At 40.5% G+C, this 20,327-nt stretch overlaps 3 protein-coding genes across 9 annotated transcripts; 1 reads left to right on the top strand and 2 right to left on the bottom strand.

Annotated features, from left to right (window-relative positions):
• Nucleotides 1–176: 176 nt before the first annotated feature.
• On the bottom strand, nucleotides 177–7,342 carry LOC135934467 (E3 ubiquitin-protein ligase Topors-like). Of its 3 annotated transcripts, none has more exons than XM_065476232.1 (5): nucleotides 7,124–7,342; nucleotides 5,674–5,890; nucleotides 3,579–4,078; nucleotides 3,123–3,516; nucleotides 177–1,442 (listed from the first exon to the last, which is right to left on the bottom strand). In XM_065476232.1, exons 2-5 carry the CDS (start codon nucleotides 5,887–5,889, stop codon nucleotides 426–428), a joined length of 2,127 nt encoding a protein of 708 aa, XP_065332304.1. In that variant the 5' UTR covers nucleotide 5,890; nucleotides 7,124–7,342; the 3' UTR covers nucleotides 177–425. The 3 variants fall into 3 exon arrangements, with proteins under 3 accessions (XP_065332304.1, XP_065332305.1, XP_065332306.1); XM_065476233.1 differs by having other exon boundaries at nucleotides 3,183–3,516; XM_065476234.1 differs by lacking the exons at nucleotides 5,674–5,890; nucleotides 7,124–7,342 and adding an exon at nucleotides 4,353–4,564.
• A 349-nt stretch (nucleotides 7,343–7,691) lies between these two features.
• Klp10A (kinesin-like protein 10A) lies at nucleotides 7,692–18,400 on the bottom strand. 2 transcript variants are annotated; one of them, XM_065476230.1, is made up of 15 exons: nucleotides 17,865–18,400; nucleotides 13,200–13,294; nucleotides 13,053–13,142; nucleotides 12,451–12,810; nucleotides 12,007–12,040; nucleotides 11,780–11,950; nucleotides 11,412–11,592; nucleotides 11,090–11,356; nucleotides 10,784–11,030; nucleotides 10,582–10,724; nucleotides 10,355–10,524; nucleotides 10,124–10,278; nucleotides 9,882–10,064; nucleotides 8,776–8,950; nucleotides 7,692–8,679 (listed from the first exon to the last, which is right to left on the bottom strand). In XM_065476230.1, the coding sequence occupies exons 1-15, from the start codon at nucleotides 17,920–17,922 to the stop codon at nucleotides 8,528–8,530; spliced, it is 2,481 nt and encodes an 826-aa protein (XP_065332302.1). In that variant the 5' UTR covers nucleotides 17,923–18,400; the 3' UTR covers nucleotides 7,692–8,527. The 2 variants fall into 2 exon arrangements, with proteins under 2 accessions (XP_065332302.1, XP_065332303.1); XM_065476231.1 differs by lacking the exon at nucleotides 12,451–12,810 and having other exon boundaries at nucleotides 17,865–18,397.
• A 79-nt stretch (nucleotides 18,401–18,479) lies between these two features.
• Nucleotides 18,480–20,077, top strand: LOC135934469 (pleckstrin homology domain-containing family J member 1-like). 4 transcript variants are annotated; one of them, XM_065476238.1, is made up of 5 exons: nucleotides 18,480–18,498; nucleotides 18,725–18,871; nucleotides 19,193–19,278; nucleotides 19,331–19,564; nucleotides 19,619–20,077. In XM_065476238.1, the coding sequence occupies exons 2-5, from the start codon at nucleotides 18,757–18,759 to the stop codon at nucleotides 19,946–19,948; spliced, it is 765 nt and encodes a 254-aa protein (XP_065332310.1). In that variant the 5' UTR covers nucleotides 18,480–18,498; nucleotides 18,725–18,756; the 3' UTR covers nucleotides 19,949–20,077. The 4 variants fall into 4 exon arrangements, with proteins under 4 accessions (XP_065332310.1, XP_065332312.1, XP_065332311.1 ...); XM_065476240.1 differs by lacking the exon at nucleotides 18,480–18,498 and having other exon boundaries at nucleotides 18,562–18,871; nucleotides 19,631–20,077; XM_065476239.1 differs by lacking the exon at nucleotides 18,480–18,498 and having other exon boundaries at nucleotides 18,563–18,862.
• The last annotated feature ends 250 nt before the right edge of the window (nucleotides 20,078–20,327 follow it).

Here is a 20,327-nt window from a genome sequence, read left to right as displayed (position 1 = left end):
CGCTGTGCTTGCAGTTCTAATATTAATTTACGTTCTCTGCAGATATGTAATCAAAATCTTATCGCTTTGCCTGGTGCAATCATAAACGCATTGTTATGTTTTAGCAATAAAAATAATTTTTTAAGCCTCAAGAGCGAAGTGTGATTTAATTCCGTCCATTCAAACATGCCAGCACCTCGTGTATACCAAGCTAAGTTTTGCTTTATTTTCATACAAAACTTTATCCGCTTTACAGCAATGAATAAAAATCATAAGTTCTTTTTTAGAAGAAAACATAGAAATACAGACAAAAGGAAAGCGATCGGAATAAAATGACGGGACTTTCGTTCTAATCTGGAGAAACATTTCTTCGCATTTTTACAACATAAATTGATAAGAGTTCCAGGTCTTCAACTAGTTCACTCACACAGACAGAATGCTCACAATCAGTAACGCGAGGTGGACATGCCACCTGTCTTCGGATTGGCAACTATTACACTCCGCACGAGGGGCGTGGGTCCTTCATCTTCATCACTTGAACTGTACAGGTTCAATTTCATCTTCGGAGGTTTGTACAAGAGAGCTAGACTTTCATCTTCACTGCTGGCATCGCTATAGACATTGCAGTACCGCTTGTTGTTGTTGTTGCTGCTGCTGCTTGATTCGCCGGTTCGGCTATGGTGCTTCTGCTTTTTGTGTTTCTTGTGCTTACTGCGCTTGCTGGAAACTGAGCACGACGGCGACGTTGACTCTCGCTTGCACTTTTTATGTGCGCGGCGCTGTTTTTTCTTCTCCTCAGACGCCCCCAGCGGCATAGGTGGCGGCGACGGGGGTCGCGGAGGTGGCACCTCCTCCTCTTGCATCACGTGGTTAATGGCCAGGTCAACGCACTCCCCAAGCAGTCGGTCGGGCGAGTTAGGAAGCAACATTGGCGGCAGCTCGTTAACAAACTCGGGCAGCAATTCATCCAAGTCAGAGTTTATTTCTATGACCTCCGGCGTTTGAAGGCGCCGGGGCCGGAATTCGCCAACCACCTCAACGTCGTCGTCATCGTCGTCCGACGGCTGAGGGCTGTCCGGGCTCTGCTTTTGCGGCAGGGGTGTCTCCTCATCTGATGAGTCGAGCACTATAGGCGCCTCGACGGTGCTCGGCGCCGTGGAGGCGATGCCCGAGGGCCCGGCCACCGGCTGCACGACGGGCTCCTGCAGATTAAGCGCGCCCGCAGAGGGCGCTGGGGCGGGCGCGGCCGTGAAGGCGGTGAACGCGCTCGACTCGGACGGCATGGGGAAGCTGAGCAGTTCGCCGACGCGCACCGAGTGGTCCTGGATGGAGCGCAGACGGGCGTAAATGCGGCCCCAGCGATCTGATTCGCGCTGCCTATAGAAATTCAGCCGCTCTCGCATGTTGTAGTCGAAACGCGAAGTAGGCGAAGGGTTGTTGTCCACTGGTACTTCCATTATGTCCTGCAATCCACGATATTTAAGTACCACATCCGCAGATTCCTCAAACATGTTGGTGTAACAAGAGAGGGAGAGAATTTACTTGAGCATTTTTATTAACTATAAAATATTTTTTGAGTGCTCTGAAGACAACTGACACCTTATTCATGAATAATGAGAAAACAAAAAAGTTCAGGATTCAAACTTAATTATAACGTTTTCAGCCCAAACTAACTAACCCTTTTATACAAGTAATTAATAATGCAGGCAAAAAATAATGGAATGAAGAAAACCAGATATTTTTGGATATTTCACATTATAACAGCATTGCCTCTATAAGAAAGAAATTACCACCCTTAAAAAGAATTGCATATTTCTTATCCTTGCTCATCGCTGCCAAGCGGATAACATGGTCACTTGTGTGGCCACTGTGGAGCTAGGGCCAAATGTGGCCATTTTATCACCTATCCGCATCGAGGTTTTTAAATTAAAACACCAGACACTCAATTCTAAGGGCCATTGGAAAGGTTTACAATCCGACAAAAGGCGAGTCAGCGCCGGTGCGTTTCGAGCCCACTGACAATGAGCTAATAGATTATTCTAACTATCTTGAGTTACCGTATGTATTTTTTCCATCTCTGACAGTAGGCAGCCAGTAGCAGTTCCCATAAATACTCAAATATCTTGAATCGTCTTGACACTGTTTGCTGGTTAATAAGGCTATAAAAGCCGAAAAATAATATATGAAGACTGAGAAGAAAAACTGTAATTTTTCACTATTATTTTCCTTCGAATTTTTGTCCCTAATGTATTAACGACTAAAAAGGTTCAATATTTTCAATGCAACCGACTTTTTCCTAACTTTCGCTCTAAAAACACAGCCAGAGTTATAATTATGTTATGAATGGGAAAGAAGTATTATTTAGTACTCAGATAGATAATGACAAAATTATTTTTTAATAGGACAATAGGGGGAGGTGAAAATATCTTTCTTGGGACTCTTAACGGCCTTATTTGTAAGACTTGCATTCTAATAACGGGTGTTTGCTTGTCTATTTTTTTTTTTTAGTTGGAAGCATCAATTTAAGTAATCCTTCATAATATGGAAATTTTCAGTGAAAATGAGGTAAGAATTTATGTGATGTAGGGTGCTACAGTGACGCAAAAACTTGTCAAAGAGGAAATAAAAACGTAGATTAGGTAAGATGATTTGATTTTCAACAACTTCAGAAGAACTTTTTAAGTTACGCGGATTAAATTGTTGGCTTAAATTGGCACATTCATTGCTTGAAAAGAATCACTTTTTCGCCTATTAATTAAATATTTTTCCACTGTAATATCTACTGGCAATTAGAATTTTGATTGATTTTGTATGTTTGTTGTTTAGAAATAGATGGCGCGGAGAAAAATTACTTTTGTATACTATCTATGATATCTTGTAAAATGTAGTTGATTTTGAAAGGGTTAAATTAGTTTGGTCTGAATTTTTTGCTGGTCGAGATTTAAATAAACACCTTGATCTATGAGTTATACTTTGCATTAAGTTGTTTGCAGAGCCTAAATCAGAAAACCCGTTGACAATAATTTGGATTGTCTTCTATATATAAAAATCAGCAAATTTCCGAATTTGAGTCTTCCTAATATATAACTGAATAAAAAAATTGTATAGAATCAAAAGGCAATGGAAAAAGAATTAAAACTTACATTTTGATTGGAAATTGCCAGGGTAGTGATAAGCGGGTTAGGTATAAACGCAAATTGTACCTCATCATCAAGCAGCCTAGATGCGCCATTCTCATTTGACTGGCGAAGAAAGTTGTCGAAATGAGTGTCCCAGTTGCCGTAGCTCACGTGGCGGTCGTAGCCTAGCATGTCGTATGGCGAGCTGGCGAAGCAGGTAAGTTCGTGCATGAAGTGACGCGTACGGTCACCAAGGAAGCGGTGCACCTCGTTGTAGAACTCCCTACTCTTCAGGTCGTGCAGCAGCAGCAGTTCAGTGATGCGCTGCGACGCTTCTGCGATTCTTGGCTCCGACAGTAATACTGAGAGGTCCCGCAATATCCAGGAGGTTAGTCGATGAGTCATAGCTGGGTTTTCACTGAAAAAGCGAGATAGGAGTTCAAATAACAATTTGAGGAGGGAACTGAGTTTAAAACGTACACATAAAATGCAAGAGAATGTTCCCTGGAGCGCAGGGTGACGTCTGGCAGCGGTAGGGCCCACTGGTTGAGAGCATATATTTGTCTGCGGCGCTCAATCCCAATGGCTGGACCTGTGGTGATGGGTGGCCGATACTGGAAGGCCTCCAAGAGGCGAGAGTGAGATCTGGTGTTTCTGGCTGGGGGCAGGGAGTGCTCAGAGGTCGCCGACAGGGCGGTCGGCCGCGGAATGGTGCTTCTACGGAAGCGAGTGAAGGCCGGGGGCAGGTGAGGTAGCCGATGCCGGTTGAGGTTGCGCCGCATGAACGGCATGATGGGCGGCATGTCTGGTAGATTTGGCATGTTGACCACCATAAAGTAGTTGCCGTGCAGCTCTGCCGCGTCCATGCTTGGTTCTGGCACCGGCCTCGGAACAGTGTATACCTCGTGGCTGCCATCTTCTTTGTACTCATGGTATATCATGGAGAACTTCTGTTTGCACAGAGGACATTCCGACTTGACCTGGGAACAGATAATTCAGATTAAACTGGTTAGCAGCAATTACTTTAAACAACTTGGAAAAATTGATTTGCAAAAGGGATTTTAACATTAACAATTAAAACGTTACTGATTTCGTTAACCAAAATATTAACTGGAAAGAATGATTTTACTATACTTATTGCGAAGAATCCTAACGAGGTCCTCGTTTTTTCTGTTCGTGAAATAGGGCTTTGGGTGGAAGCCAAAACTAGTCAAGAGCAATATAGACAGGAAAATGTCCGTCATTTCAATTTACCATGGATATTTTGTGGTGTTTCAATCATCCGACACCTTCTCCTACAACTGGTTACCCCGACGTGATGGTCCAAGGGGGTGGGGGGCACTGGCCCTTGACAACCTCAACCGGCAACTCTAGCTGTCGCTCCAGACCGACCACTGACTAGCACCTGGTGTTGCTGGCAAGCCCATCCTTGATGGACACCTTACATGCCACTTCTCTTCTTATTCTTTTCTCTTAGGACGTCTGCTCTGTCCCCTCACTGTCTCGCCGAGACACCCAGCCGCGCGTGGAACAAACATCGCCACTGGCCACCACTTCTTCGACCTGAGGAACCCTACTGCTCCATCGCAGCCCCATCCTGTCTGCAACATTACATCACCTCGCCAACTCGCCCAGACTGAGTGAACCTAGACCATTTCTCGAGAACGTCTCACGTCTAATGACCTGTTAGGCAAGATTGTTCTCTGAGCGACCTTACAACCAGACACCGACATCGCTTGCAGATTATAACTACTTGGCGAATCACAACTACCAAATTCGATCTGTCGGACGACGCCCCGACATCATCATCGAATTTTTCGACCTTGACTTCTGGACATCCTCTTTCAATGGAGTGACTACTGCTGTTGTTTTTCAATCATCCAACACACCTACTCCTACAATCTTCATATTCCTATTAACTCACTAAAATGCTCACTTTGAAAATTGAGCAAGTTTATTTCTGACTCAGTGCTTCTCGACTTCAGCGTTAAAAACACTAAAATCTATCCATTTTCCACAAAAACTGAGGAAGCCTAGACCGTTTTAACTTGGTTGTATTGAATAACCGTTTGAAATGGTCAAATTTTGAATGATATTTAAATTATTTGGATATTTTTTAATACATTTTAACTGTTTAAGTAAGACAAATGGATGAACATGAGAAGTTTAAAAACGCGTTGGTATAATATTTCGAAACAACTGTTTGCGTTTCGTGTAATTTTTACCATGTTAGAAAAGGAGGAAAAGTCTTAAAAGTTAAAAGTCTTATCACACTGACAATGTAATTTCTTATAAAGGGTATAAAGTTCATGAGGTTCATCAAGTATATTATATATATGGAGGGTTTCCGGCACAGAAAACGTGACAAAAGCTAAAAATTTAGCAAATTTATCTTTCTCTTACTTAAAACAGAATTTGATATTGACCTAGAAAAATTAATCTATCGTATTATCTCACGAAATAAGAATGAGAAGAAAATCGTAGTTTGGCTTTTAACAATATCCTAATCATTGTTTAAAAAATACCGACTAAGTCATTGAACAATACTGTGTAATGAGTTGAGTTGATGCCTTACCTTTGACCAAGTGAGAATACAGTCGAAGCAGAATTTATGGGCACATATGTCGGTGTTTGATTGGTTTGTCAACGGGCCTAGGCATATTGTGCAGTTTGGCTCTGGCGAGCAATTCCGAGGCAACACAGGCTCCTCCAATTTGACAGACTTCCTGGTAGGCTCAGGGCTTGGAATCCCTCCCTCAGGAAGATGAGGAGGTGTGGGCGGGTACTCCATTCTGAAATTCAAAGCATCGCACTGCAATTAGCACTTTTCCCTTGTAACATACAACATGAGACTGATCTGGTGTGAATTAGCACTCTAGCAACTAAAAAAATTGTATCCAGCTTCTCAAAAATGAGATTTAAGAACATATTTAAAAGCAAGGCAAACGTAAGGAGAGTAAAGGTTACTTTACTCTCCTTAGGCAAACGTACACGTCTTTTAACTTGTGTGAAACAATTCATATTTGCACAGTATTTTTCAACACTTTTATTGTTGCAAATAACACTATCGTATCATATTGAATTGATCTTTCTAATTTTTTTCTACTTCCTTGAAGTTACTAGGAATAATTAGAAAAGGTTTAATTTTGGTTTGAATGTAGTGTCAACCTAGATAAAAATTTGAGAAAACAAAAAAGTGTAGGGGAAATTATAATTAAACCTGTATGCTCTTTCAGCAAGTATAAAATATATTGCCGCTATGAGAAGGGGAATCAAATAGGTGATTAAATCGAAGGAAAACACTAATAAACGAAACGCAATACTTGTGCAATGATTGATGAAACTTCGTGACGACCTTTTTTCGTTTTAAGCAATGCATTTAAAAAAATCATGATGAAATGATAAATAAATAATGTTTTCTGCACGTTTTAACTACTCTTTTAGTCTTTAATAAAAAATTAATTTTAGTTGTTTTCATGCCGAGTTTTCCTGAATGTTTAAATTTGGTTGGGCTAATCGTAAGAAACGTACATAAACATTTTGTATAATATCCTCATGTTCATATCCGCTTTATTCTGACAGTTGACGCGATGAGTTGAGATTTCTCATCCAACCAAGACTTTTCTTTGCTTCTTTTAAATAAGATATATCAAGTGTCATGAAATTAATTCCACTGGGCTCTCTAAAACACGAAATAAATCTATTGAGCCTCTTGAAAAATAATTATTCCCTCCCATCCACCAATATAGTCAAAGAGCCATCCATGTTGGCTTCAGCATCAGCAATGTATATAACAACATACTAGAATCTATAACCGAGTTACTTGAGCAGTGAGCCAGAAATGCGAAAAATTCAAAAATTGATTACGTAAGACAATGAACGAGTTCAGTTTGGCTACAATAGACGAAAGGCGAAGAGAGGGCCGCCTGAAATTGCACCTTTACGCACGGAAGTTCTTCGATAGCGTAAAACACACGTAAATATCATAGTGCGTCGACCATTTCGTCCCTGGGAAAGCAACTTACCTGATTGATTTTCAGCTTAGAGGTTAGAATGTCTGCAAAAGCGTAATGCTCTGTGGATGGAGTTCAAACGACGATCCATTGAACCTGGGATGTGTGCGAATCGACATAAAAATGCGAAGCAGCAGCTGGCACTATCTGCAGTGAGCTTCGTGTCACTGCTTCTTTTAATGAACGAACGGGGCCTGATCTTGCTCTCCTAGGCCATTTTGTTGTGTCAGTGCTGCCAACAGAATCAAAGAACCCCTCCCTAATCCCCCCTCAATTATTCTTACTTGTAAGCTTAAAATTTTTCCTAGAGGTTGCGCGATGTGATATTATAATATTGGATTTCAACATGCACGTGAAATTTGAAGAGTACATAAATTAAAATTTAAACATCACTGTCCTTTTTGTTTTGATAATTTTTAAATGATTTTCCTTGTAGACAAATTCTCGATTATTTGCAATCATTGCTGCTAAATGTCGAGAGAAATAGCACCGTCTACAAGGGAAAACAATTATATTAAGCAACCATTTTTCTTAAACATTTACAGATTCCTTCATGACAATGAAAATAAAAAGCTTTCCATATAATAGATTTGCTTTGAATACTGTTTATTTTGACAATTCCATGGTTTAAATTAAAAATTTAGGAATGATATAAATCTATTTTCAGGCGTATCAATACAAATCGGGATAAAATAATTTAACAGGGAAACAAAATCGTCACACAGACTGAATTAAATCATTCCAAAAATAATGGTGACTAATCAAATAAGAACTTGTTAAATATGTACTTAAGAAAACGACTTTTGAAGATTAAGCACACAAAATAGAATTACAAGCCAAAAGTTCTCCTTGATGGTTTTGTGTGTGAAATTAGGAAACTCCATAGATGCACCAATTATCTTTCAACGTTTCATTCTGAAGTTGTCGTCAGTCTTCAATCACTACTCGAATACATTAGCAAAGCCCACAGGCAGGACAAATTATTCGGCAATCAACCTGTGTTATTCACACTGTGTTCAGGCCATAAGAACCCGATCCAGGTAATTTTGCAATACTTTGAGCGCCTCTCAGAAAAAACCAACAAGTGTTCAGTACAATTAAAATTGTTGCGCGCATCATTTAGTGAACTTGTTACGCATAACTTAAATAACTCTGAATAAGAATTACTGAGTAAATGGTGTGTATGGTATTAATTTCAGAAGCACCTCGCAATACGTTAGGGCAACTTACACGTTAATATTAGGTATTTTGTTGTATTCAGAGACGATAAGATCAATCAAGCGATGCAGTACACTATGATGTTAATTTATATTGTCTTTCAAAGAAAGTGCTTTTTTATAATTAGAGAGAGAGAGAGAGAGAGAGAACATCATAAATTAGAGCAAGGGAGAATTTTGTGTGTGAGTCGAGAAAAACTCAGTGGTGGTTGTTCCAAGTGGGCCGCACCATCCTCTGGCTCAGTTGCTCCTCGGCAGTCAGTTGCTTCCGAAATGTTATAACTTTCTCCTTGAGCTGCTGCAGAGCTGCCATTTTCTCTTCAATCAACTCCTGGAGCTGCTGCGAATACTCTGTAACACATACGTTGTATTTCTGTTATAGCAGCAATGATTCACGTGTGTAGCTGATGTTTAACATTCAAAGAGGCAATTTTCCTGGCAACTTACCTTCTTGATCATAATCTACCTCAGCCGTGTGGGTGAGGAATCTTCTATCTAGATCTAACCACTTTTCAGACTCCTCGGCCAGCCGGGCATGTGACTCAAGAAGGTCATCTTCCATGATTTGCAACTGGGAGACAGCCTGGTGGAATGTGATCAAATCTGCTGAAAGCTCGTGTTCCTGAAAATGGACCAGATGCAAGCTGGATTAGGTTTCTTCATCACGGCAATATAATATATTAGACGAGCTTTACTGTTTGGCTGGCAAACTATATAAAAATGCCAACTCAAAGATTAATTTCATTTTTTAAGATTAAATTAAATTCTACTTTGATTTACTTAATGAAATGGAGTCCTAGGATATTTTACCTATTAAACTACTGATAATTTAACTTTATTTTGGCAACTATGTGCCATAAGCAGCTCAGTAACAATTTTTAATTTGATAGTTGAAATCCCTGCATGGCCTAAAAACAAGTCTGAGCATTGCAAGTATGTGATTTTTATTTAATTTTATTTCTATTTTTTCAAGTTAGTTTCCATTATTTTTTAATAATTAAATGTTTAAAAATTATCATTAATATTTCTCATCAAAAATTTGAATGATGGTCCTAATTTGTTTGGTTATTACAAAATAACTGTTAAGATAGTGGAAAATAATGATTATAAATTATATCCATAAATTGTGATAGTTCAGACTCATCAGCTGGTGGATGTTTTTGGCCAAACAGTTGCTGGAAAATGTTTTTTGTAGCCCCCAAAGCCAGGATTCAGAAATTCCTTGGGAAATTCCCAGCCTTGGTAAGAATAAAATTTGCAAAAAATACAGAACACAGTCATGATTTTTTGATCGCTTAGTCCTGTTTCAACCTCTCCTGGTCCTTTATCTTGAATTATAAAAATTAATTATCATCCACGCGATAAAAAAAAACCAAAAACGTTTCATAGTAAACCAGGATTTGCATTTCTCTTTGAAATGGGAGTTTGAGAGCGGCTTACTTACTCAATATGATTTTTTGCTATATTTTGTGGGTAATTGGCTTTATAACAAAAAATCAGAGGCCATGATTTAACCTTATGTAGTGACTTTGGAAGATTTAACTGATAGTTACATTAAGTGATCTAAGCTGGCGCAAGTCGTCTTCCTCTTCTTCCTCAGAGGCAGCACCACCAGCTGTTGGCGAGCCCTTATTCTCACTAGGATCCTGCACAGCAAGCTCTTTAACCCTGTCTGCATAGCGGAGAGTGTTGAGCGAATGCTCGCAAGAGCTAAGGCCAGGGCTCAACATGGCAATCTGGGAAGAAAACAAAACGCAAATGACCATGGCAATAATAATATATAAAAAAACAATACCATGCAAGTACGAGATCTCTCTCCAATGAACGAGTCTCGTAGGACAAGAGTGAGTTTGCTGGCCCTGAAAGGAAGGTGTGCACCCTTTTTGCCTAAAGCACGGATGCACTCCTTAAGCGCGAGCAGAGACTTGTTGATTTCAGCTCCTTCCATTCCTTAAGAATGAAAATATTGTTAGTGTCAGATTTATTTTTAAATTTTGCAGATGTTAGTTTCAACAATGAAACTTACTAGTTTGTCGATTAGCTGAGGAAGTGTCTGCTCCTCGCTCATTACCCGCCAAATCAATCAGTGAGAACTTTCCATGAAGCTTGTTTGGATGGTCTGCTGGCCGCAAAACAATTTGGAACACAGCGTGCGATCGTGAAGAGTTGCTGTTTGCTGATGTTTGGCCCGACGTCCTGGAATTATGATACCCGTAATAAGCACTGAATGAGAATAGTGCTAGCCAATCATACCTAGCGTTGTTTCCATGCTGAATCAGTTTCAGGACATCCTCCACGTTTTGCACCACTCTTTCAGTGAGTCCAACCACAATGATTTCCTGCTTGCCATCTTCTAGCACTCTTAATTTGGCTTTATTGGCTAGAAGATCAAACAGCTGGAGAAGAGAAGCCCAAAATTAGCAATTCTGCTGCAGCACACCTACATGGATAATACCTTTCCACTGTAAATTTCGAAGAAAGAGGCTGAGATTCTGAGATTTAAGCTTTTGTATTTCGGGGAATGCAAGAGTTTAAAGACGTCGCTGGCAGCCATAGCGTAGATGCCCTTCTTGCAATCTTGTGTGCGTCCATGGAAGTCTCCACCCATGGTGTGAGTTTTTCCACTGCCAGTCTGACCGTAAGCAAAGCAGGTGGCCATGCCGCCTTCAAATACAAATTGGACTAGGGGTTGTGCAGTGAACCTGGACATTGCAACATGTTAACGTCTTTCCACTAGATTAAAAACAATTATTTTAGCTACCTGTACACCATCTCATTGCTTCCAGTGTCGTCAAAGGCATAGTCAAACCTGAAATGCTGATTTTCCAAGTACTTGGTCAGGTCGACCTTCTGTTTTGGCTCGTGGACCACCATCTGGTCTTTCGTGGGGACAGTGATCACATCCACTTCTTTGCGAGTCAATTCCTTCTTGCTCAGAGGCCTTTTGCGCACGCACACAGTGATTTGGTGGGTCTCCACAGGGTCGTTGGCTTTCAGCGGGCGAAACTCAAGACCAGCTTGATACTCCCTGTTGATTTGGATTTTTTAGGCGAAATCCCAATGAAATTTGCAAATTTTCGTACCTAATCATTCCCATGAACTCCCAGTTGGGGTTTCCAGGATCCTGGCTCATAATAGCCTCCTTGTGTTCTTTCAATTCAGCCTGCTTCATGCGTCTTTCCTCTCTGTTCTTCTTAAGGCGTTCCACTTCTTTAACCACATTGCTCCTTCTGCCACCAGTCTGTTTGCCATTTGCCAACGCAGCTGAAGAAATAAATAGTCAAAACAATTCAAAATACAGAATTTCAACTGAATAATCAGAAAACTAATTAGAAAAAATAGATGTGCAGCAACAATGAGTATACTCACGGTCTGTCACATAGCGGGGGCAGGAGAAAATTGAGCAAGTTTTGAATGAGATCAAGTTCTTGATCATGGTTGAAAAACTCACCGACTTGAGGGATGGCTGAAGGCTGAAGATTCTGGCGAACTGGCTCCGGGTTGCACTCGGGCACATTTGATGGCACAACAGCCACAGGTGTGGGCACCATAGTCTCTCTGCCGTTCTGCCTTGCAGCTCTGGATCTTGTGTTTTGGCCTTTCGGTTCTTCAGTGGTTGCGACTGTGGGCAATTTTAGAGTAAAATATTTGAAAGTTAAGCTGTACGAGTGTTCCTACCTCTAGCTGTCAACACAGGCTGTTTGGCAACATACTGAAACATGAATAAGTTATGTCATTAACATTCTAAAGTATGCAGACAGTGATAATTATCTTAAGGATTACTACAGTCTTATAAACCAAACACACTCCTGACAAAGCAATTATGTTAGACAAGAAACACTTTCATACTCTTTCAATTGATTCATCCTTAGAGAAATATTAACAGAAACTGTGCGTTTCTGTGTAATTAACGCAACAAATATTTTATTTATTGCTTCCTGCCTCAAGACCAATCAAAAGAAAAAACAATGGAAAGGACATAACAAAAATCTAAATATTTTGTTAGCAAGCTCTGATGAGCCACCACACGCTGGGGTTAGTTGTAAGGCCACACGAAAACTGCTGCTAAAATCCTCATGATCCAAACTCTAGTCCAGTCCAAACACATTTTCCATGATTTACCCCATGATTGGCCGCACTGTACAAGTTGTCTGAAGAAGGGGAAGCTTTGATGGAAGGCAGCTTTCTGCGTGTACTCTGCGTCACACTATTGCTTCGAACGCGACCCGGAGATTTTAAGTCAGGGACAGTCTTGTGAGCACCACTGATGTTGGGGGGTGGCATAATACTTGTCTGTCTGCGCTCCTCTTGTGGAGACAAGGGACGAAATTTCTCACGAGAGAATTGGGACAGTGCAACAGCGGTAGATCGCACTGGAATGGATGACATCCTCAAGTTGTGGTCCGCAGCATTTGACGGTGTGCGAACCAAAGAGGTGGATCGGCTAATTCTAGACTTAGGGGTCCCTGGTGCACTTAATCTCTACGAAGTGAAAAGGATTTTTCACAGGATCTAATTACAACAGTAGTCTCGTAGATGGAGCGACAGTCAAGATTACGATTCTTTATTTTTTGGTTATTATTACTTTGTTAATGAATGAACGATTTTTTTAAAATTATGACTAGAACCCACTTGACAGTGAGTCACTAATATTTGTCAAAAATATTTTTCCTGAGCGTTTCGATGTAATCTTAATGATTTTTTAAGAGAAAAAACTTAATTACCCTCTTCAGCTTGCTGGGCAGGATGTTTTGCGCTTCTTCGACAGACTCCTGCAAATCTGGATTCAGTCTCAGCAGAGCGTCCAGCTCGATCTAAAGAAAGAAAGCTTGGTTGGCATTGTTCGAGTATGCAAATCGCTCGTAAACTACCTCCTTCCCTTTGGTCTCTCCCTTCTCGAACCATTCTACTGTGACGCTGCTTGTCTCAGGGTTCACTCCAGATATCACTGCTGTGTGGATTCGGCCTGGAAAAAGGAGAAACAACAGGCCGGTCAGATATTTAATAAGTCTCAGCCTGGTTCAAATAGCTTTATTTTTTATTTTCGTTTGCTCATGGTGATGTTAAAAAGGAACACTATCATTAGTGAAGCGCGACAAAAAGCAGCTCCAAACGGATGCTGCGTTCTACACGATTCATCCGAGGCGGACCACATCGGAACGAGGGTTTTTTGCGTCTGAAATTGGCATCTGTTTTAGCAGCCTTGTTCTCTTTCAAGAATGGGAAAGGTCGGCCGGCTGGCTTCTGAGGTTTGTGCCTTATAAGGCGCGGCAGCGTGGAGGCGAGTGACTCAGCGAGCAAACCGTCGAGCGGCCGATCCAAGACCAACTCTGCTTATTGACCCGCTCCTGAATGGCACCGGCTGAGTCGGTCGCCCTTTGACGAATCCTTTCGACCCAAAGGCAAAGGCCACCCCGAAAGGTTGACGCCCCGAATCGCGAGGCAGAGGCACGCACGCGATAGATCGTTTTGCGTGAACGTGAATTAATTTTTCATCGTGTTGAATGAAGAATTTTCCTATCAAGCCATTTTTCGATCCAATACTAACACCAACTTGCGAGCTGAATACGCTTCTTTGTAGTTAGAGTGAAAAATCAACTACAGAATATCACGTTGTTTCCAAATTAAATTAGAGCAAAAGAAGATTGTTAAAGGGGATTGCACAAGATTTTATATTACTATGGATTTTCAAACATCTACTCGTGCCACGCGGACTTCGTGTTGGCGTGTTTTTATTTATATTTCACAAACAGTTTTCTTATTCATGTCGGCGTACTGCGTTTTTCTCACACTATGCTTAGATTGTTGCTCGCAATTATACATCTTTCTCGGAGGCCGCTTAACCATAATTGGCTATGTTTCCCTTTCTTTGTAATACGCAAGGTGTTTTTCTCTCTAAATATATACGCGAAATACCTGAGTCATTAACGACTGAATTCGGCGCCGAAAGTCATTCGCGCGAACGGCTGATGAAAAGGTGTCAATGTCCGCCGCTATAAATACCCGCAATCCATCGATCGATCGCCAGCACGCCTTCTTCGCCCCCGAAAGACCGTTCCGCTGATGGCAAAAGTTTATCTGAATTTCAGATGAGCTGCGAAAATTAAATTTTGCTCGCTCCACTCGAATGCTTTGGTGCAGATGAAAAGGAAAGTACAAGTTAGGAAATTCACTAGGATTCATTTAAGCGCAAGGACGCCTCCGGCGTCGGGAACAGTGTTATGGTTTCAGTTTTCTATTTTTCTGCAGGTCTACAGGCCAGTTATGAAGGTCATGTGACATCACCCAAAATAGCACCTGAGAAATGTGTGCTCCATAACTCAAGCTTCTTTTCGCCTAAACTGCGAGCGGAAAACAGCAATTCCAGATATTATTGGAAAAGTTCAAACAAATTGCAAAGTTTGGACGAGATTATAATATCTTACCTTGAGATTTACGGCATTTTAGTTCGAATCTTTTTAAGTATTCATAAAATTAATTGACTTAATTAGCCAGATGACGTTAGTTGAAATCCGTTTGTGCTCATTCCCAGATGGGAGCGCGCGTAACAGGTACCCAATAGCATACTTATGATCAGAAACCGCATAATCCACGAGGTGGCAACCGCACTTCAATTACGCTATCCCCATTGTATTTATTGCTCTTTTGTTTTCCTGCACTAGACTGACTGCTTCCTTCTTTGCGTCAAGCGTGGTGGTCTGGAGGAAAAAACATTTTATCTAGATGTCTGATGAAATGCAATTGCCAATCAAGTCGCTGTCAACGGTAATGAGAGGTACATCCGTTGTAAATTATGAGTCTGAGCACTGCCAGCTAAGTTTGTATTTTGTGATTTATATTGCAAAAGTCAGCGGTGTCAATTTTTCTTTAGACAATCCGAGTTTTTTTTATCTATTACACTGGAAATGTTATCAATTTGGTGTACGTGAGCAAAAATCCTATAGTACAGTGACTGTTTATGACGTCAATTTCAAGTGATGCACACAGGGTAATCTAGAACAATAAGTAGCCAATATTGTCGTCTAGGAAACGCAATTTGTTACACATTTTTTTCACAAAGAAAAATCGATAGGCGGGCGACCGGTGGCAAAACAGCATCGAGCGCGATTCTAGTCTCGAAATAGCATTCCCGTTGCACCAAATTGGCTAATTATGATAATGAATCGGCTCCGTGCAAGCGCTCGTCCTGTGTGCGCGTTCCAGATTAAAGAAAGATGCGGTGCAACAAAAGTGGGCGTTATGCTACAAATTGTTGATAATCTCGATCGGTGCAATCACTGCTTACGAGAGCGAGACAAGTGACGAAAAAACAATGCCGACAATGGCCTGCAGGGTTGCATCGAATTATGTAAATTATTGTAAATTTACATGTGCGCATTTCACAAGCAGATGATAAAGATGATTTTTGATCGGCGAAATATTGCGAAAATAGCGTTTAACAGCGCAGCTGCCTTTGAAGACCAGAGCTTACGCATAATTAATTGACTTGACTTTCGCACATCTTTACATTTGCTTTACACATTCAAGGAGAAACAATAACAAACAATAATAATTGTACGATTGCGTAGTACCCACAACAGTTTATCAGATCAGATCAATTGCCAATGCACGTAAGAAATATTATATTTAATATATACATTACCTATTCACCTTTTATATTCAACAAAATTGTAATTGTAAAATATAATCAGTGGCAATTTCAATTCAATTCGGTTCATTTCTCCAAAACAAGTAATCATACCATTCATTCATTTTTAAATATTTATTTTCTGTTTAATTGTGTTCTTAATTAGAGATAAACATACAATTTTAACCATAAAAATTCAATTAATTTATTAACTTTATCTACGGCACATGAAAACGTTGACGCATTTTTTGTTTCGCACGTTTAATCAGTTCTTGGTTGTAAAATTTTGCCCTTGTTCATGTTATTTTAATTGAAGATATTCTTTGACTGTAATATTTTAATACGTGATGATAAACAATAATAAGAAATAAAAACCAATGAGCGTATTTTATTTTTTCTCCCAATAAATTTTACCCCTTATAACATGAAGTCACAAATTTTACTTTTTAGTATCTAGACTGGCGTGAACGGTTTTTGACGATAACATGAAGCGATTTTTAACAAAAACAAAACCAATGTGAAAATAAACAAACGTTTTTAAAAAAAAGTACTTCCCCTTTTGATTCTTTTTATCTTTTCTATCGCCCATCCTGTTGTCATTTCTCATGAGTATAATTTTATTTTTGACATTGTGGATATGTTTCACATACCTCGTTTTTCATAAAAATATCATTCAAGACAGGATCAACCGAAAAATCTTAAATGAACTTCTCGTTGCAAAGAACTGGGGACGAATTAACGAAAACTTGAGACGAGGCACTTAGTTGTTCTCTACTTAGTTATACAATTAAAGCAGATAATTGAAGGAATATAGGTATATTGTTATAATAATTTTCGTGAGGACAAAAATAGCTCAGTGATACATCCCCTGACAATGAGCCAAATTCTTGAGATCAATGATGTGCCTGCTTTCTTTGCCTCCGCATAACGCGACACTATTTAGGAATGCAAATATAATTGCGAGGAACGCATTCTAAATTATTAAAACTGTTAGATTCGATTACAATTAGCTATTAATATGTGTGGCAAAAAAAGATGAAGGAAAATCGGTGGTCGTTCGGATTAGGAAAGCGGCAGAGCAAGTGCAGCGTGTGACGGAGTGTTGGTCGGAGCGAGTTATATTATAGTTTTGGTGCCCACCTGAGTGTGTGGGTCTGCACCAAGGCCGTCTAAGCAAGCTGTGGCCCACTCACCCGTGCACTCGACTCCTGCCTTTCAATTTTCCGCCTGCCTCATTAACAATTTCGTTCCTTTTTGGCCGAACATTCGACCAAATGTGCACAAAATTCGTCCAACACTCTGGAGAAAAATGAGTTTACCCAGTAATAAAAAAATTAGCAAACGTAAAAATTATTTGCTGTGCCCGTGTAGAAAATTACTAAACAAAATTTACTTAGAAGGCTCATAGCTCATAGCTAGCTGGTATCTTATATGACACGTTTCTGTCAACTTTTTGCTAATTATCTAACCATGATACGGCGGCAAACAAATAAAAAATAAACAGCTCGTCTCGTCACTGGCTTCATTATCATGTCACTCGTCGCAGATTGAGACAATCAGCTTCCGTTTATCAGACGCCACGAAAAATCAGTGAATGATTGTGCGCGGGTAGAACAATAAATAACAAACAACACAATTAATAATGAAAATTCCCAGAACTTATCACAGCATAAATCACTTTTCCGGAAACAAGGGTGTCGACGAGTTTTGCAAAATTTCGGCCGAGTTTTCGACAAGACCGACAGCTGCACACCGCGGACACACCGGACTGGTGCCGACTGAAAGGAAACCCAGTCGCAGGGCCCCTAACTGAGGCCGCGAGTCGACAAGCGTGTCTAGCGTCGGCCCGAATCAACGCCTCGCAACCGGACGAACCAATTATTTCAGGTTGATCCACCCATGCACTCACCGTCAGTCCGTTGAATGTCGACATTAACCCCAGCCTGCAAGTTGCCGAGTCGATCCATCTTCCTTTCGCTGCTGATCTCTGCTATGCCGACTGCCGCCGCATTTAAGAGAGAATTCGGGCCGAATCACGAGCTCGGCCGACACGTAGCGGGGAGGTTGTGTCGAATTTTCAGAAGCGGCTTCGTATCAGACGAGTGTTTTGCGGATCGCGAATCTCCTCTCGTGTCGTTACACTCGTTTTCCGTCCACCTCCGTCTCCCCGTAACGTCAAAGAACTGAACTTTCGGGCCCGATACGGGCGATATGCGCTACGAATGGCGGGTGATTTCACTGCGTCGTCGTCTCGCCGTAGATGGATAGGCCCGGGTTCACAGGTTGCCGAACAAATGCGGTTTTTAAATTTTCTGGTTATCCTTGCACAGGGTTAGGAAATTTGAGTCACTGACGGCAATAAAATGTTAGGATTCCGTTCAATTTCGGCGGAAATTCCAAATCGGTGTTGTGCGCCTGCGTTGTTAGCCGTTACGCCCCTCTGAACATGATAATCAGTTTGTGGGGCTGCAAGCGACTCCAGATTGAACTCATCTAGACCATTGTTGCGAATTGTTGCAAACGATGCTATTGGAAAAATAGAGGTGAGGCTGACAGTTGAAAGAGGCGCCTATTTCAATCCTATTAGGCACTTTCGCTTTTCGTAAGACATGTGATTGTTGTTTTCGTTTCTAAAATAGGGTGTCACTGGCTAATGTGTATGGATTTTACCTATGTATATGATACTATTTTGTATTTCATTTCCTGGAATTTTTCAACAGGACGCATTCTTTTGACAATATTTTAGTTTTTGTGGTTTGTTTTCAACAGAGTCAATGGTTGAGCTTTAGGCAAGGAATTGAATGAGCATCATGCGCTTTAACGATAGGGAATTAGCCCATTTTGGATGTTCAACGACCACTGATTTTGAAGGAAGGCTGAACTACAGAACGCCTTCTGGAAATTTTGGTCAGCCAGGTATTAACTTTTTTCTCTTTTTAGCTGTCCTTATTGAGATACTTCACGTTGTAATATTTTGTGGTGGCAATATCCGCAGTATTCGCACCTAATTTAGGTGCGAATATGGGCTCGAGGTTAATGACAAACACACCAGACTTAATTTTGAAAATTTCATTTAAATCCATAAATGTTAAAAAAAATTGTAGAAAACCTTATCACATTATATGTGAATTCAGGTGCTGCAGGGTTCTTTTCATGCTTTTAATCCCATTCACACCAAATTTAGGAGCACCTAACTTAGAGTGCGAATAATTATACATTTATATTCTTTTATAACAGTTTTCAAAGAGAGATGGTTCAAGCTGAAGTCCAACTTTCTATTTTATTTTCGCATCACCGAGCTTGGTGCAATTGATTACAAAGAGGTAATAACTTATCAATTTTTATTTGCTTGTTTATAATTAAATTTGCTTTCAGCCCGTTGGCGTTTTTGTATTAGAAAACTTCACGGTCCAAAAAGTTGATAGCAGAGAGACGCCTTTTGCCTTTTCCATCGTCTTCCAGGACGATTATGAGAAGAGGCATTATTTTTCCGCACGCTCAGAAGAACTAGTTAATACCTGGGTTAATGCAATTAACCAATGCAGTTATGAGAACCTGCGCAGCAAACTCCACACTCTTCAGAACTTAATCAAAGTTGCCTCAGGCGTGGTACATCTTTCACCATCACAAAATATTTGTTAGCTGATTACTGATTGTTGCTAGGACCAATTACAGTTGCATCCCTACGTGGATAGGCCAAGAGAAATAAACAACCAGCCAGAGTCAAGCCGTCCAGCGAAGTCTGGCCAGTCGTCAAAAAGTGCTTCGTTTAAGTGCCATGTGTCGCCATTCGCTTCACCTACAACACCACCAAGACATAGCGATTCATCACTGTTTGCTCCTCCGTCAGGAAATCCTACAGCGCCTGTCAGACCCTCAAGATCAACAGATGCTCAGAGAAATAATTCTACAGGCAGCCCTGCCAGGACACCGATCAGAAAGGCACCGCCACCACCTGTTGAGCAGCCTGAAAAGGATCTCATCGAGTTTTAAGCTAACCATAGCACCGAGTACCTATTTTTGGCTAAAATTGCGATCGCTTCAGTCTGTGGAGACCCTCTCATATTTTTATAACAGAAAATTAATTTTGTCCTGCTGAAGAACAAAGAACCAGTATCCATACTGGTTTTGAAGTATTATTAAATGTACCTTTTACCTTATTATTAGCATGCTAGGTGATCTATGGCAAAATATCCAATGAATATTGAGCTTTTTATAGCAATTTAAAATGTGAGAATATAACATATACATATATCAATGATGGGTTAATTTATTCAGATCAACTGAGCGTGGAAATTGAGTCATTTCATAGTCCATTTCTAAAATATGAAACCAAAGCTCTTTTAGACATAAAATTAACCTTCAATTATAT

Source organism: Cloeon dipterum, chromosome 1, assembly GCF_949628265.1.
Source record: "Cloeon dipterum chromosome 1, ieCloDipt1.1, whole genome shotgun sequence".
Classification (NCBI taxonomy): Eukaryota; Metazoa; Arthropoda; class Insecta; order Ephemeroptera; family Baetidae; genus Cloeon; species Cloeon dipterum.
This window is presented reverse-complemented; position numbering and strand designations above follow the sequence as displayed.